Source organism: Micropterus salmoides, unplaced genomic scaffold (genome assembly GCF_014851395.1).
Source record: "Micropterus salmoides isolate LMB-PRFRI ecotype aquatic unplaced genomic scaffold, ASM1485139v1 Ms_hic_scaffold_3, whole genome shotgun sequence".
NCBI lineage: Eukaryota > Metazoa > Chordata > Actinopteri > Centrarchiformes > Centrarchidae > Micropterus > Micropterus salmoides.
In genome coordinates, this window is record NW_024042261.1 from 34,882,116 (window position 1) to 34,900,867 (window position 18,752).

An 18,752-nucleotide genomic window follows, 5' to 3' on the forward strand; every position below is an offset into this window, starting at 1 on the left:
TGCGTGCCAGTAAAGATATATCATTAATTTATGTGTGTGTGTTGCAGGGCGTCGGGCGCGATGGCTAATGCCTCCCCAGACCTGGACAACGCGGAAGCCCAGCGCCAGCTCAACAACAACAATCGACCAATCGGCTCGGGGTTCTGGGAGACGGAGTGTACCAGCTCCAAGCTGTTTGAGTGTTCTCGCATCAAGGCCCTGGCAGGTCAGAAATCACACAGACCAAAACACATGCTTACTCACATCCAGCCTGTATCAGTGGGTGTATAAATACACCTACATTAAGTATGTGGTATTGATTCTTTGGTTTTTTGAATTTAATTTTAAAAATGTTTTATCATGACTAAGGTTTGCTTTTTAGACAATCAGTACAGGTCAAAAATCACAAAAGAACAATATTTTTAGTTGGTTGCCACACCAACTAATATTTACACAGAATTCAGATCTCATATTTTGAAAAGTCTCATCAGGTAAAGCATCTCAGAAGATAAGAAGGCTGAAGGCACAATTTGATGTCTATGTTAGCTAATGCTATTCAGTATTATCTTAACTATCCCAATCAAAAGAAAGCAATGTTTTTCACCAGGACTTAGATTGTTCTTCCCTTTCCCATTGACGTAAAGCTAATTGTTTCATTTCCCGCAGATGAACGAGATGCGGTGCAGAAGAAGACTTTTACCAAGTGGGTAAACTCCCATCTGGCCAGAGTGTCCTGTCGCATATCTGACCTCTACAACGACCTGAAGGATGGATACATGCTCACTAGACTTCTGGAGGTCCTCAGTGGAGAGTTGCTGGTAGGAATACATGCTCATAATGGCAAATTATGCAATTATAATGGGGTAATTGTAGTCTATATTAATTGATCGATCATAGGAGTGTTAAAGGTGCTTTATGCAGCCTTACTGTACATCAATACATTATTAAGAAATTAGCTGTGTTACCTAGCTACTTCACTACACAGCCTGTAGTTCATTTTTGCAAATATTACATTAGCCACTGTTTCACCGTAAAAGTTTGTATGTTACAGTTATTTTATAATCTTTTGTTAATTACAGATTTTTTGTGTTACTTAACCTACAGTAAGTGTAAACTGGAACTGGTTTTCTGTGGAAATAATTTCTGTGGAGTGCAGCTTTCTACAGTAGTGTATAGAGTGGAACTGGATGTTCTTACTGCCATTACTTTACTTCACTGAGGAGGATAAATTATTTGTCCTCAAACATTCATTCTGTCTACTGTTTTCATAAATTCTTAAAGCTTAAGCTCTACTCCTGTTTTGACTCTTTTTTTTAAAAGTAAATTTGAAGTAAAATCCAAACTGATGGCTGCATATGCTTTTTGCAAAAGTTATCTTTGTTCATGGCAATATGTTAATGCTACATTGATGCTGCATGTCCTACTTTAATAATAAGGGCTTAACTATCAAAAGTAGTAATTAATCCATCTGTTTTACCCCAGCCGAGGCCTACACGGGGTCGTATGCGGATCCACTGCCTGGAGAACGTTGACAAAGCTCTCCAGTTTCTTAAAGAACAGAGGGTTCACCTTGAAAATGTTGGTTCCCATGACATTGTGGATGGAAACCACCGCCTCACCCTGGGCCTTATCTGGACCATCATCCTACGCTTTCAGGTAAAGACAAACACATCTAAAACAACTCATTTTAAAACAGCATTTTATCATAGTGGCCAAGTTTGGGAGATGTTACTTGAAGTGTTACATCTGGTAGAGTCAAGGGTTAAATATTTAATTTAGTTTACTACAGCAGTCCTCGAGAAGCTACTTTGTCAGAAACACAACAGAAGAGGAGCTGGCGTTTCTGCAACCAAACAAACTCACATTGTCATAGTCAATCAAATATAACTGCAACTGCAGTCTGATGTCATGTTGCGCACAGTGTTCCTAGTTTTTCACATAGGACACAGTAAAGTTGGTTACTTAAAGTCTAGTTCACGCTACAGGATTTATACAGGAGCTTGCCGACCGTCGAGCTGTGATCGGGGGCAAATCAACAATCAATCGGCGCTCGCCAATTGCTATGTGGGAACTTCTCAAAGACGCATCGACAGTACTGAGAAGTCTGAGGTGTGCAGGCTGTTACCTGCAGCTCTTAATCCAATAACTCACTGTGGCTGGTTGTTGCATTAATCCTTGCAGTATTTAAAACTGATCCTCAAAAAAAATTGCTGAATCTGACCATGTCTTATCTTGTCTTGTTTAGTTAAGACAGTGGTCTGATATCAGCTGTATCACACGGGGGTTTCCAGCTAATGAAAGTTCACTAGACAAAATGCTAAATAATTGACTAACTTTCAAATATTTGATTCTTCCCGTGGGATCCCAAGGCTTAAATCTGAGCTTCTCTGTTAGTGCACTGAGATGCTGGCCCATGTTGTCATGCTACTTCCTGAAGCACAAGGATGCTGTAATCAGCAGTGGCTTCATTTAGGATGAGCTGCCAGCGGTTCTGTTTGGGGGAGGATGTCACAGCTGCCGCATCATCAGCGTGCGACATCAACAGCAACGTTTGGTGGCTAAAGCCTGAATGTGACTTAGGGCTAGAGGTAGCAGTCGCCTTCCAGTCTGCTCTTCAACAAGGACACACACACACACACACACACACACACACACACACACATTGCACTTGCTCTCTTACATACACACTCTGTCAGTCTGTTAGTATATCTATCTAGTCACACACACCTGAATACTCACGTCCTGTCATGCAGACACACACACATGCAACGGTTTCCAGACCATAGCATGATACAGGAACAGGTCCTGCCATGTAAGTACAGCAGAAGCCCACAGCTCCTCTTTATTCCGCTTCAGTGCTACAGTGTGACTTTGGCAAAACAATGCTTGTTTAGCATTATTCAGACCCTTCTGTAACATTCACAGCGCACAGTTGCCTAGTAGCTGTCTCCTGGGACTCAGTATTGTCATGCAAGGCTTGGCTACCTACCACAGAGCACATTTAACTGCTAGGAGACTGTCGAGTGACCCTCTGAAAGCCAGGCTAGTGAGGATGAAGTAGTGTGTGCAATATGGCTAACTGGATTCATAATTTTAGTGTTAATGTTTTTAGTTCATGGACATCATTGACATGTAAGTGTGCAAGTCAGAGTGTGTGGTCTGTTTTTTATGCAAGGTGTGATAATCTTTTTAAATCATACTTTGAGGGTTTTTTTTGGCCTAACTACATTTCCCTAAATAGTATTATATGAAAGTAAGTAAGTTAGTAAGTCAGGTAATCAGTTCAGTAGACTGTGTAGAAACAAACACAGTTTAGATTTAGTTTCTCATTGTTGCCACACAAAATTATTTAATAGCTGTAGTACAGTGATGCTTATGAAAGCAGCAGTTCATTCAGTCGATGCCTGTTTTGTATTTTGTTGTGATTTGAGTCTAGCTAAGCAGCTTTACCTGTACATTTTAGACTACAGTAGTCTTATCTGACTACTAGCTTTGCAACCATTAGCTGTGAGATTTGTTGTCGTCCCGCTCACCTGCTCCCAAGAGCCACCAGTCGATGGCCTCTTCAATTTTGCATGCGATGAGAAAGGAGAGCAATGCAAAAGACTGGTGTTCAGGAGTGTGTGTGGGTGTGTGTGTGTGTGTGTGTGTGTGTGTGTGTGTGTGTGTGTGTAATAGAGAGAGAGTAATTATGAAATAAGTGAGGACAAAGGGAAAGGATGGTCAGCTTATGTGAAACAAGCAGTGATGTGGTGGTATATAAATTGTGACCTTCAGGCAGTGTTCACCATCAGTGGTCAGATTTCTGAGGATTTGCAAAGGTTAAAATAAAATTCAGATTTTTGGTTTACACGTCTTTTCTCACACCTGCTTTATTTGCCATTATTTGTTATTATTAACTATTACACAGGTTTTATTTATGTTAAGGTTTAATTGTGCTGCTGCCTGTTTTGGCCAGGACTCTCTGGTAAAAGAGATTTTTAATCTCAGTGAGACGTCCTGGTTAAATAAAGGTTATAATAATTATAATAATAACATTATTTAGAATTAGTTGTTTAAAACGGAAACCTGGCAAAAAGACATTTGCAGGTAAGGAGACAAAACAGAAATGAAAACAAAATACACACAGTATCAACGGACCATGGAGAAAGATTTAATTTTGGGGTCTGAAATGAGAAAAGCCATTAAATTATTATGAATACATTTAAAAAATGACAAACACCAAGCTGCACTGCAAAGAAATTCCAATAAAATTAGATTTATTAATCAGATATATTTTGGTTATGTTTCAAACTGGCAATGGCAGCTATTATGCAAGTCAGTCATCTCTATAAATGCAACTAATGTGGAGATAGTGTAATAATTGCATTGCTTGAATATTGAACCACAATGGTTTTGGTCATGTTCTCAGTTTGCATAAGCAGACCTGGCTGCTTATGGAACACATTACTGTTTAAATTACACAGTAGATTTTGTAGACGCATCAGCTTTAGGCCAATAAACAGTTGATTTTACAGTTTGGAAGTGGTCCAGGCCGGGGATTTTTGCCATTACACAACTGGGGTCTTCTTTGGCCATAACTATGGTACTAACAGAGTGTGAGGCTTGATTCCAAATCTGAAGGCGTGTTTATAAAATCAGTAACTTAATTTAATCAAACATTTAAGTGCTAATGTCAGAAGGATAAATTGTATAGGGTTGGCTGAGGTTAATGTTGTCCGGTCGGCTTCCAGTTATCTTTCCGTCTTGCGCTTGTCTCCCTTCATCTCCACCTCTTTTCCCTGTTCCTCCCTTCCTCTGTGGTGAAAGTGAGAGTTTGCTTTGTCCAGTCAGCAGGTAGGGCCAAACCACTGCAGTAACTGCTCACAGGCAGAAAGAGTGGGAGAGAGAGAGGGAGGGACAGAGAGAAAGAGAGGGAGGAAAGATGGGAAAGGATTGACAGGAAAAGGAAGAGGTAATCCTAATGTATTTACAGAACCATACACAAATAATAACACACTGTTATTATTTGCAGTGACTTCATTTATAGTGTTGTATATGGTTGGCTAGGTGTCCTTGTGTTGTTTGCAGTGTGTGTATGTGCATTTGCTTACCTAACAAACTGCCAACTCTCTTGCCGTTTATAATGAGTCTGAATCGAGACACATTGATGTAGCTTCACTGTATATTTGACAAGATATGTAAATTCATATTTTTACTGAATCATATTGCGCTCTTGGGTTATGGTTAAGATGTAGATTGTGTATTCAATATTGGTGAGATGTTCCTAATATTTTATACATTCCCGGTGGGTTTATCTGGCACATTGTCTTATGCATCAAAATGTTTTTTCTTATTGGGTAACAATGGAGTTACCGCAGACGGCTAACTGGTAGTTTTTAACGATTAATGTACTCATTATTTGTGGAATTTTCTCATTAATCATTCAATCAGTAATTCAATCCATCTGTATGTCAAATGTAATAACAAATACTCATTATTTACAAGTTACCAGCCTGTAGAGATGCAGCACTTCTAACTTGTGAAGCTGTGACCAGTTAAAGGGGTATTATGTAGTTTTCAGCAGCCACTAGGGGCACGGTTTTTAGATTGCAACCAGGCATGTGCTCATACATGTGCTCGAACTCATAAGTGAGCAAAATCCGTTCATGAGCTTCATTCAAAGTGCTGTAAACTCAAGTAAACTCCCACTGCAACGTTACAGTAATGTTTTTATCTGCTTGATGTTGAACTAATCCATGCTTGTTACATGATAACGTTACATTGACTGCATTTAGCCGACGTGATACATCGGCGTTAGCTCGCCTGCCGCTTTTCAATAGCTAATATATTTGTTTATCTTTCACCGGAGAGGCTCAGCAATGTGAGCACAGTTAAATATATTGATAATGAAACGGTTAGCGAGCTAGACTGAATATTATAAATGAGATTGTTGCCACACTTTATAACAGTTAGACCGCAGTAACTCCAAATACGATGTCTCTTATGCTGAAATTACATCTAGTGCTAGTTTCCACGTGTGATATTCTATCAGGATAAAGAGACAGACAAATGATTTTAGTGTAATCCCAAACCTCATCTGATCTCTGGTGATTGTGAGCACTTGTGTTCATCTTTTTCGTGCCTGTTCATGCATTTTATTTGTGTGTGTGTTTTTACATGCAAGACTGTGTTTGTGTACGTGTGCACAATTTTGTGGCTAACAACATGGGTAGCAGCTGATTCCAGGGTGTCATGTCCCCAATTACCTTGGATCATGTCACTGTGATGGGATTGGTTGAATAGCTGTCACTGTCACCTATCATCAGGCGTTGTAATGGCCCTGCACTTCCTTGCACTGAAATCCTCAGCTCTTATTGCTCTTGTCTGTTTTTACTTTTAATTCTCTCTCGCTGTGTGTTCATTTGAGGGTTCAGGAATACTCTCATGGTAATGTCACTTTGACCTTTGCTCTAGACTGGTTCCAGACCTCTGACCTCCGAGTTGCCACCCAAATCTCAGTACAGCAATAAGTCTGGTGTTGCTCTCATGGCTGTTTCCATGGTTGGAGAAACACCTGAGCCATTCAGAGCCTTTGTGGGTAGGACTTAATGTGACAGGTGGTAACACTGCCAAACTTTGTCAGAGTTAGACAAATCTTAAACATGCTTACTTTTAACATTTTAATCACGATCTAATCACTGCTTATGATCTATTAAGCTGCATAGTTATAGCCATATCATAAATAGAAAAATTATCTGACTTGAGATTGGAGCATGACAGGTAGCTAATAAGTAAGCTAACTTTGCTAGCTAGCTTACAAATGTTAGCCAGACAGCCTCTGTCACTCACTCCTTCATTGACTCATTCACTGCTCCCTATATAATAGACATTAGCTGTCAGAGATAAATTGAGATTCTGGACATTAAAACAATCATAATTTTTAGCATAATCAATGAAAGGTGTAATGTTGCACAACTATAAGATGCAATGCATTGCATTGTGGGATTGTTAGCAGAAAGTAGTGCACATGTACAATATTTTTCCCCCTCCATTGTAGGAATTGTTGAGGCCACTATATAGTAGCCTACATACATTCACATTTAAAGTTTTGACACTGGATGTAAAACTTTAAACATTTCTGTTGTAACTTTAAATGCCTGACCAGGGACAGGGGTTGCAAATTAGTCATGGCTAGAAACCTGTATGCATGCCATCTACTTTGTATAATGTATAAAGCAAGACTCATGCATTTGTCCCTGTCAAATAAACAAGAAATTAAAAATAATGGTGGACAGTCAGTGCAGTGTACTATGTAATGAATAGGAAGTGATTTTGGACACAGCCTCAACTACTCACTGTTTGCTAAACAACACACTAGTAGACAAAGTCTTCTGTAAGGGACATGGTAAATGACTAAAATGTGAATGTATGTTTCCAAAAAAGAAAGCAGCGAGGTGCATTAAACTCTATATCTGGTCTGACAGAAGCTGTAGGGTCTGTGCTACGGGGTCTCTTCTTCAAACACTGAACTGCTGCTTTGCTGTGTTGTTTCTCAGATCCAGGTGATTAAAATAGAGACAGAGGACAACCGAGAAACTCGCTCTGCCAAGGATGCCCTGCTGCTCTGGTGCCAGATGAAGACTGCAGGGTGAGCAATGAAATGAAAATACAGGAAACTGTGAGCTGTAACAGTGAATTTAATGATAATTTACGTAATGTACCAAGTCAGTATGTCTGTGTTAATACGTTTACATTTACAAAACATTTCTCCATGCTCCAGGTACTCTGAGGTCAACATCCAGAATTTCACCACCTGCTGGAGAGACGGCCTCGCCTTCAATGCCCTCATACACAGACACAGGTAGGTGGTATTTTAAAATCTCGTCTCCATAGCACGCTACTATCTTTAACAAAGGGAAGTTGCACGTTTTACATGATAAAAAAATGTGGAAAAGTTTGCAATATTGTTGTGTTTTGGGTTTTGTAATTACAGAAGTTGTTGGATTTTCCACTTTTTCATGAGTTAAAGTAGTTGGATTTTGATATACAAACATGACCAAAAACAATTGCAATGACAAAAACAAAAAACATGCATATTTATTTAGATTAACAGAGCAAGATGGGGTGGGAAGACATATAATTTTAGGATTAGAGCCTTATATGACACATCATCATCTTTGTCTGCCCTCCAGACCTGACCTGATAGAGTTCCACAAGTTGACACGGTCCAATGCAACCCATAACCTCCAGCAAGCCTTCAACATCGCTGAGCAGCAGCTGGGCCTCACCAAACTCCTGGACCCTGAAGGTAAGAATGTTCAACCGGTTTTGGGTTAATGTCAGTCAAACCACATTACATACAGCAGTATCCATAATAGTGCCATAAAAGTGTTTTTTTTACTCACTGATAAATAGTTACTGTGTGGCTTTATTTATTTGTCTCCACCACCTCCCTGTGGTTCAGATGTGAACACAGAGAACCCAGACGAAAAGTCCATCATCACCTATGTGGTCTCCTACTACCACTACTTTTCCAAGATGAAGGCTCTTATTGTGGAGGGCAAGAGGGTTGGCAAGGTAAAAAATACACACACACACACACACACACAGATACTCAATGAAAGTTGAAGGACCAGCGGTGTTGGAAGCTAAAACACAAGTAGCAATTCATCAAAATCCCAACCTTCTGTCTGACTCAGGTGCTAGACAATTGTATTGAGGCAGAGAAGATCATCAACCGCTATGAGGCTCTGGCGTCCGACCTGTTGGACTGGATAGAAAAGACCATTGCGGTCATCAGCAACCAGAAGTTTGCCAACTCGCTAACCGGAGTTCAGCAGCAGCTGCAGGCCTTCACAACCTACTGCACCATAGAGAAACCCATCAAGTATGTTTAATGAATTTTTAAAATTGCATCTTGTTATTTTAATGCCATTTTTGCCTTTTCATGCATGCATATGACTTCATGCATACCTTATATTGCAGAGCATATAGTTCACACTGCTTGTAAATACTACTGGAGACTACTGGTTGATTCGTTCTACTGTGACTGATCGTGGTTCAAGAAGTTTTGATTTTACATTTCATTTAGTTAGTAATGCATTGCTGCAGTCGATACATAGAATATTTATCTTTAACAACAACATCAATGGATTAATAATTTCCAAATGTGAGAATGTGCTTTTTTTCTTGATTAATCGATAATGAACATATTGATCTATAATGAAAAAAATTATCCTTTGCAGCCCTTATGTTGTTAACAGGGTGCGAACTACAGGGGAGCCAGGGTGAGCTTAGCTCCCCTTAATAAGACATCATCTCGCCTAAAAGCATGATTTGTGATACTTTGGGGGTCTCTAAAATATTGACAGCATGCTTTATTGAGAAATTCATTCCTATATTTCTCTATCATCACGGATCATGCCTAAAATCAGGAGCGTCAGACTTCATCCAGCCAGAGGGAACAATCACCGACCGTCCGCAGCAGGCCGGTCGCTCCATCGCGGTATCCCTGTCCGGCACAGGTTGTGTTGCTAGTACGACCGATGCCTGTGAATGGTTTGTGATTGTTTCCTCTAGCTGAATGAATATTACGCATGATTCATGCACTACTGCAGCTGGGGGCTCCCCGCAGCGCCACCTAACTTTCTAAAGTCTTTTCTCTCATGGAAAAAAGAAAGGTCAGGTTGCAAACACAGCCGCAGCTGTTGTGTGAAGCATAATTGTAGCAAAATGGCTTCATATGATAATAATAATAATGCTTATTATTAATAATAATGGATTGTATATGTATTGTAATGGAACATCTATCATGATCGTAAATTAATTTGAGGTTTTACTATACATAGTTCACATGTTAATCATGCAATAAACTCTATATATTGTTTTAGATTCAAATTAATTTCTTGAAATATATGCTGTAGCAGCAACTGAGTGATTGTCAACCATGTATATTCTGAGAGATCAAAAATCAGCAAGTATGTGTACATGCTTTATATACATGAGGTTGGTGGTTATGTGCAGTATATACCTGTATAGATGTCTATATACAGTATATACAGCGTGTATAGATGACAATATGTACACATTTGAAAACAATGTTATGGGTTATTGTATGGGAATATTTCTGGCACTATATTATCGATTTAACTGTTCATCAGAGTGATGGCGTGTGGTTAGAAACTGTTCCTGTGTCTCGTTGTTTGGGTGTACACTGTTCTCCTCTGTATTCAGTCGAGACTGTTTATTTGCCTACTTCTAAGGTTCATGTAGAAGTGCATAACCAAATAGATCTTCTGTTGGCTGGTATCAAACAAGTCTCAGTAGGAGTCAATAGTGTGTGTCAGTGTGTGTCAGTGTGTGTGTGTGTGTGTGTGTGTGTGTGTGTGTGTGTGTGTGTGTACATGCAAACATGCATGAAACACACTGGAACACAGAGCCACTGCAGAGCCACTGCAGAGCCACTGAGCCATGAGCATTTTTGTCCAGCATCATCAGGATCAGCGTTAGCAGACCAGTACTACACTCACGGCCTCACAGGCACTGGGAGTACACAGGCAGCTATGATGATACACACACACACACACACACACACACACACACACACACACAGACTATGATACAATATGTCTTGTTACACTCCGGCTTGATGTCCAGTTGAGTGAAGTGTTTGTGTCCAATACTAGCAGCCAGCAGTTGACTTATGACTTATCTAACATGCAAACACACTGCAGACACACATACGCAATGTGATAGTAATTCAACTATCAGTGCAGCACTCACATACAGTGTTTGGTGCGCCTACAGTTCATTTTGAGATATGCTGCCAGTAGCATAAAGCTGTTGTCTCCAATATGTCCAATATGCTTTACAGCATTTCCAATAAACAGTCTTTATGAACACGCAGTTTTATTTCATCCAGCAGGATTTGAAAGGTTTCCACTGATCATACAACTTACTGAATCCCACAAACAACTGTGTACTTTTTTTTATTTGAAGCTGAAACATGAAACATGATTTCACCAAATAATGATGACATTAGCATTGAAGCAATTAGTCGATTAAACGATTAGTTGACCGACAGAAAAGTCATCAGCAACTTTAATTTAGAAGATAATCAGAAGATAAATCAGTAATAAATGAGTTGTTATTTCTAGCCATAGAATATTTACAGAAGAGCTCATGTGCACACTTGAAATTCAAATCACATATTGACACCTTTCTATTTTTTAAAATCAAGATCCTTATTGTCTTATATATAAAAGATAGTCCTTTTCTATTCTCGCTTGTTCATAAAATGTCACTATATTGGTTCGATGCAGTAATAAACACCCAGGTGTTCATACAGTGAATAAAATTATTAACGCAACACTTTTGAGCTGAACTCAAAGATCTAAGACTCGAAAATGTGCAGTTCCATCTCACAGCACAATGCCACAGATGTCACAAGTTTTGAGGGAGCGCGCAATTAGCATGCTGACTGCAGGAATACACATTTGTGCTTTTTATTGTGGCCAGCCTAAGGCACACCTGTGCAATATCCATGCTGTCTATGTGCTCACTAACACAGATTTAGACAGATTTGTGAACAATATTTGAGAGAAATAGGCCTTTTGTGTACATAGAGAAAGTCTTGTGAATGGGGGCAAAAACAAAAGTGTTGTGTTTATACTTTTGTTCAGTGTACATTAGATGGAGTGGTGAATGGCCGTGATATTGGACAGCAGGGTAGCAGAATGAGCAGAGAAATCGCCCTTTACCAGGAGTCCTCAGTCCTAGCTGTCAGCAAGCATTCATGCTGTGAGTGTCCTTGAACAAGACACTAAAACTCTGACCAGCTTTATGGCTGCAGCTTGAGTGTTTCCTTTGACCCCATTTTTTTTACTTTGAACAATTTGAAAGTACTTTCATCGTGTCCTACACAGAGGCGACTGTTGAAAGAGAAGAGGCCACATTGTGAAACAGAATCACTAACTAATGTTTTCTGCTTCACGCTCAGGTTTCAGGAGAAGGGGAATCTTGAGGTCCTTCTCTTCACCATCCAAAGCAAACTCAGAGCCAACAACCAGAAACCCTATGTGCCTCATGATGGGAAGCTCATCTCAGACATCAACAAGGTTGTATATCCACCAGCTGAGTTGTTTTTATTTTACTGTATATACAGTATTTCACCTTTTACTAAACAATGAAGTAGCATCTGGTACAAGCGTGGGAAAATTGTTGCCTTTGAGATAACCTGCAGTCAAACTTTGTTTTCACCTTATACTGACCGTATACTTTATCTTATTATACTTTTTCTATTACATTACCACCATTAAACTTTGTTTTTTTATACCCTAAACTTGTTGTCATTTTCTGTCCAGGCCTGGGAGAGGCTGGAGAAGGCGGAACATGAGAGGGGCGTGGCTCTGCGAAAGGAGCTGATTCGTCAGGAGAAGCTGGAGCTGCTGGCTCAGTGCTTTGACCACAAAACCACCATGAGACAAGCTTGGCTCAATGAGAACCAGAGACTTGTATCTCAGGTAGGAATCTCAGGGGCACACGATAAACCAATCATCTAACCTGATGCAGATGTGATGCAAACATGCTTCTTCCAGTGAATACATAATTACGAATAAGCAAGAGGGTATTTCTTTTGACGGCGCTGAAGAAAAAGGTGCTATATTTTGGTTTTGCTGGGCAGTTCCATTTCCCTTTTACGTAAGAAATCCTATTTATTTTTTTAAGCAAACTATTTTTTCACTTTTGCACCATAACAAAGGCTTTCTTTCAAAACATATTGATGCCAACCCCGTAATAATGACTTTTATTATACTCAGGACTCCGGTGGTTTAACTTTTGAAATGAAAAACAATTCTTATAAATAGTATATGGGTGTTTTACTGATATTATATTTAAAGGCTGAAAAAGATATACCTTTTTTGTGTAAAGCAGAATATCATTTCAGTCTAAATCACATCACAAAACACAAAAGAGAATATCATTTTATTCAGATGAATTGACAGGCTGTAAAATCACCCTGTGTTCATATGTCCTGTGCTACTGTGTGTAAGTTAAGTTTCTTCTTTGGTCGTCATACTTTCAATGGTTAATTTTCATTAACTTCATCTTTTTGCCCTGTCTCTTTTCACTTCTCCTCCTTTCGTCTCCCCGCTTTCTTTCCCTCGTCTCCACACCTTACATCTTTTTTTTTTCTTCTCTCCGTCTACAGGACAATTTTGGTTATGACCTACCAGCAGTTGAGGCAGCAATGAAGAAACACGAGGCCATTGAGGCGGACATAGCCTCGTATGAAGAGCGAATTGGCGTGGTGGTGGAACTTGCCTCAGAGATGGAAGCCGAAGGATACTACGACATCCGGCGTATCTCGGCACGCAAGGAGAACATCCTGGGCCAGTGGAGTCTGCTGAAGGAGTTGGTGGCTGGGAGGAGGACCCGGCTGGAGAAGAACCTGGCCCTGCAGAAGACTTTTCAGGACATGGTCTACATGATCGACTGGATGGAGGATACACAGGTACTGGAGGCTGTGTGAGAGAGAGAGAGAGAGAGAAGAGAGAAAAATAACTGTCTACCTTCGCACATTGGGGGAGTGAAAGAAGGACTGAAGGGAGAGAGAAGGATTTTTTTTTGTTTGGATACTTTAAAAATCTAGTTTCTCCAAAGTTGCCTAGCCGATAGAGAAAGACGGTAGTGCATAGTATATAGTTTGGAGAATGACATGTAGAAAGGGGAGATCCATAGAGAGAGCCAAAGAAGAGAGCAACAAAGCAAAAGAATGTTTGCATGTTTTTCCATTCATAAAAAGTAATTAAGGCAAAATAAATATAGTCCGAGAGAAGAGAGAGATATGTCATGACAATGTAAGACATCCTGATGTTTAATACCATCACACATATTCCCTGTCATCCGTCCACCTCTCACATCTTCTCATCCCTCCATCTCCGGCTCTTTCTTAGGTTCAGCTGCTGTCGAAGGATTTTGGGAAGCATCTTCTGGAGGTGGATGACCTGCTGCAGAAACACAGTCTGCAGGAAGCCGACATTGCAGTGCAGGCTGAGAGGGTCGAGACACTCAACACCGCTGCTCTCAAATTCACCACTATAGAGGGTACACTGGACTTAATTAGCCCAACTACTGGAACTCCTCTTGTCTTCCTGTAGTGAAATACTCTGGGGAGACAGAACATACCATTCTAAGAGGGGAGGCAGAATAATCAAAGTGGTGGCGGCCTTTTTAACACACAGACACGTATCTTGTGTATTGTGTATAGCCCTGATGAAGTATTTAATTTTATACATCTTTACCTTCATATGATAACAAAAGTCTTTTTGTTTCAAGGTTTTAAGTTTGTATTGCATGCAATAAAGCCAGGCATGAAAAGAAACCTTGAAATGCAGTTTTTAATTGATCTGGTCACACAAAAAAATGCATGCCGAATCCTAATGAACTTGAAAAAGTTCAGTTTTTAAAACCCAAGTTATTGATAAGAGTTACAGAGTGTGTACAATAACAAGAACACCTACAAACTTTAAATGCAACCTTTGCAAAACTTATAATGTTCAATTTCTGTTAAGACAGTGTCTGAGAGTTGGTGACTGAACTCGTATTTTGTTGGTTCGGTTTGTATTATATGTTACGGACTTTAGAATAATAAATATAAAAATAAAATAAAATAGTAATTTTGTTTGTAATGAAGAGGCAACAATTGTTTCTGAACTGTTCCCTGATCTTTCCCCTAGTGCTTGTCATAAACAGACAAAGAGGAAGCGATGATCCTGTGTTGATTCCATTTAGTCAGATAAAGATGTATTTGACCTTGAGACAGCTGGAATATAGATTTTTGTTACTGATATCAGTAAAGTGATCTTCTCAGTACTGTGCATGTTTTTTTTAGGTAGTCCAGCTCAGAGTACACCACTATAATAAATGAAGTGCTGTATCTGTTGTGTGTTTTTGTTGTGGTCATTAACCTGGTTTTATTGTCTCCCAGGTTACCAACCGTGTGACCCACAGGTGATTTGTAATCGTGTCAACCATGTCTCTTCCTGTCTGGAGGAGCTGAAACAACTGGCAGCTAAAAGACGTGCAGAGCTTGAGGAGTCGAGACAACTGTGGGCCTTCTTTCAGGTAGGATGGGTGGATAGGTGTTGCAGAGGGCGGGATTATGTTGTTTTAATTATTCCCAGCAAGATAAGGGGCCAGTGTACTCAATCTGAAATGCTCGCTAGATGCTTCACACAGAAACCTGCTCCCTCCACACACCGGGGTTGAACTTCCTTATGTTTTTTTTTACTGATTCTTTACTCTTTACTACCTCTGGAACTTTTTATGTGCATGACTGAGTGCAACTCTATGAATGTCTTCCAGGAGGGAATTAAAATGTGAACCGATATTTAAAGGATTTTTGTGTCTCGCCTCTCTATATGACAACTGGCATTGAACTCCACCTTCGAGTATGGCCATTAGGACAAACTATAGAAATTTGAAGGGCCATCAGTCCTTTTTTTGATTTCCGAAGGATGAATCTTTATCATCCCAAACCTGCTTCCACAGCTTTAAAGATATACAGACCTAGAGAGTAGATCAATTGTTTTAATTAATCTGTTGTAATTTTATCCACCTCTATTTCTGGCAAAATCACAAATTCAACAGCATGTTTTCTTATATGTTTCTTTGGTGCTTCGTTATAAGCATCACTACGTCTCATTCGGCAGTCCACATCCTTGTGTCAGACGTGGCCTGCGTCAATCTCCTGAAAAAGCATCCATCACTTTTATAACACAGATGTGATGAACGAGTTATTAATGTTAGTGAATAAGCTTTTTGAATGAACTATCAAAGTAATGATTATATAATGAGAATAGCAGATTTCTTTGTTCAGTGAGTCACTGCTTATATCACATTGCTGATTCATTTGGCCAGTTCCCCTTCACCATTTTGGGAGGTTCTCAGAAACAGACTGGGGTCAGTGTTAGATGGAATTTATGGATTACAGGGGAGCAAGTTTCTATATTTCTAAACTTTTCTCTTTTTCTTCCAGTGACTTCACCTTTTACGCTTTCTTATAGGGTTATAAAACCTTTTTAATTTTTTTTTTAAAAATGTAAAAAATGTAAATCTTGTTTGTCTGTTTGTTCTCCTGTTAGGAGCTGGAGGAGTCGGAGGCCTGGATCAGGGAGAAGAGCTCCATCCTGGGAGCTCAGGGTTATGGGAAGGACCTGAGCAGTGTGCTGAAATTACTACAAAAACACAAGACTCTGGCTGGAGAACTGCTGGCTCACCGGTCACTGCTGCAGGTGTGTTTGTGTTTTTATCTGTGTGTGTGAGAATCAGCATCTCAACTTCAACTTCAACTTCTTCCACCTCAACTTTACTTACTAAAATTATTTATAGAATAGTGCAAATACTGCTTTTTTGTATCACTTTCATATTTGATTGTTGTTTTGGCATTGGTCTCACGTTTTTCTTCTTTGCGAACTTGTACTTCCCCAACAGGCAGATGAGGTCTGTGCAAACTGTATGACAACAAAATTACTGAACAACTGGTGATATTTATCAAAAATATGAGTGTGCCAAATATAATTCTAGTATGGTGTATAGGTAAGCTATCATTGACAAGGCTACATATACAATACACATGAATTAAACAAGTGCCAGTCTCTCCAAGTACTTGGTGGTATTGTGATAGAGGTTCGGTCTAATATGCAGGGTTGGGAGTACAGCAATTTCTAAAAAGATATCATTAGTCATAGGACTCATGTTTGTTGATGTGTATGTTTTCTTGTTCTTCTCATCCCTTTTCTGTTGTGTCAGTTCTTCAAAGATTTCAGTCCATCCTCCAGTGCATGACAAGATATTATATATTACATTGTATTTGGATGCGTTTTCATAACATTTGAAGACATTGTTGAAGAACATGTTTATTAGAAGACATTCAAAGCCTCACAATGACAAATTATCTGCAGAGAAATTTTTAGAAATAATGTTCAACTGACCGTTTAATGTTTTGGTTTTAAGCTGCATCAAAAATGTTTGATATTGACAACACATGTCATTAATAAACACCATACTTCTACTTTAAAATACACATTAAAGTTAAAATGTTGTCTAATATTCCACTTTGCTGCATACAGTGTGAAATAATTTATAGTGGCTCTGTTATCTGTCCATCCTGCCCTGCTCCTCCAGAACACCATGAAGCGAGGAAAGCAGATCCTGAGTGAGAAAAGCTTTGGCACGGCAGGGATCCAGGAGCGCATCATGGAGGTGAAGGGCGAGTGGAAGAGGCTGGAGGACCAGGCCGCGCAGCGTCTTGGTCACCTACAGGAGGCGCTACACTTTTTTCAGTTCTCCACAGAGACGGACGACTTGGTAGCGTGGCTGCAGGACGCTTACCGCCTGGTCTCCAGTGAAGACTTTGGACATGATGAGTACTCCACCCAGTCCCTGCTGAAGAAACACAGAGGGGTCAGCGAGGCCATAGACAAACATCGCGTGCATGTAGTGGCACTGCGCAAACACATGGTGGCGCTGCCTATGCGGTACCGTGAACAGGAGGTGGGAAAGGATGTTTAACTTTTTTGGCATTAAATATTTTGTCCTTCTTCATCTTTTATTTAACTCGCCTCCTGTCTTTCTGTCTCCCCTCCTGACTCCTTCTCCCCTCTTCTCTCTACAGGAGGTACAGATGCGTATGGGAGAGGTGGAGCAGCTGTATACGGAAGTGGTCGAGGTGGCGGTACTCAGACAGCAGTGGCTTCACGACGCCCTCGCCGTCTACCGTATGTTCAGCGAGGTCAATGCCTGTGAGCTGTGGATTGATGAGAAAGAGCAGTGGCTGGACAAGATGGAGATCCCAGAAAGACTGGAGGACGTGGAGGTGGTGGCACACAGGTAAGGAAAAGGGAGAAGAGTTTTGTTGTTTTGTTTAAATCAAAGAGGTCAAAGTTTTTAGCCATTGCAATAATAACCTACTGACTGCCCCATCATATCCCACAATGCTATTCTGTGGTAGATTTGAGAGCCTGGATCAGGAGATGAACAGCCTGATGGGAAGGATCCTGGATGTTAACCAGATAGTTCAGCAGCTCCTGGATGGTGGTCATCCATCTTCTACAGAGGTCAGAGGTTGTCAGGACCACCTCAACTCCAGGTACTGAAACGTAATTGACCTCCCAAGAGCAAAATCTTCATCTACTGCTCCTTGTACGACTATCACAATTACTACTTTTACTACTATTGACATTAACAATTACAACAACTTTACAAAACACACTCATGCTTAGCCAGCAGTTCTGCTTCACTAATACTGATACACTTTGTCTTTTTACACTCACTAACACAGATATTAAAGTAACACTGGTACTGATTGCAACTACAAAGCTGAGAGTCTGGCCATCAGATCAGTCCTAACAGAAATCTTTATGTCAGTCATGAGCCAGTAACTAGTGATCGCTGCTGTCGAAGTGTTAAGCAAGGCACTAAAGCACTTAAAGATTAGGGAACACACCGATTTACAAGTTTCAGTAAATCTTTGAAACAAATTAATGTAATAATGTTCGAATCTGTTGTGTATGTGGAAAGCAACCTGTGAACTGAGCCCCCTGTCTGTTAAATAATGCATAGGTTTATTGGATCTCTGTCCTATTTACTCCCGGGAGGGGGGAGGCGTAGGTAGGAGGAGACGCAGGCGGACTGACACACAGAGAGATAATAGGGGAAGAGAAATTGTTGTGTTGATTTGTGTTATTATTCAGTGGGATTCATCTCATGCACTTTTTTTGTAATTGTCT

General features: G+C 40.1%; 1 protein-coding gene across 1 annotated transcript in view; it reads left to right on the forward strand.

The window, feature by feature from the left end:
* The window catches only part of LOC119882832 (spectrin beta chain, non-erythrocytic 4-like), an 87,707-nt gene that overhangs the window by 15,554 nt on the left and 53,401 nt on the right, over positions 1–18,752 (forward strand). Inside the window, exons 2-18 of the mRNA XM_038693118.1 lie at positions 48–205; positions 646–797; positions 1,462–1,635; positions 7,518–7,609; positions 7,742–7,822; positions 8,154–8,269; positions 8,426–8,538; positions 8,661–8,848; positions 11,960–12,077; positions 12,324–12,482; positions 13,172–13,474; positions 13,917–14,067; positions 14,951–15,087; positions 16,107–16,256; positions 17,149–17,517; positions 17,639–17,853; positions 17,975–18,112. Of these exons, the coding sequence (XP_038549046.1) occupies positions 61–205; positions 646–797; positions 1,462–1,635; positions 7,518–7,609; positions 7,742–7,822; positions 8,154–8,269; positions 8,426–8,538; positions 8,661–8,848; positions 11,960–12,077; positions 12,324–12,482; positions 13,172–13,474; positions 13,917–14,067; positions 14,951–15,087; positions 16,107–16,256; positions 17,149–17,517; positions 17,639–17,853; positions 17,975–18,112 (2,801 nt within the window). The 5' untranslated portion in view covers positions 48–60. The remainder of the gene's footprint in view (positions 1–47; positions 206–645; positions 798–1,461; positions 1,636–7,517; positions 7,610–7,741; positions 7,823–8,153; positions 8,270–8,425; positions 8,539–8,660; positions 8,849–11,959; positions 12,078–12,323; positions 12,483–13,171; positions 13,475–13,916; positions 14,068–14,950; positions 15,088–16,106; positions 16,257–17,148; positions 17,518–17,638; positions 17,854–17,974; positions 18,113–18,752) is intronic.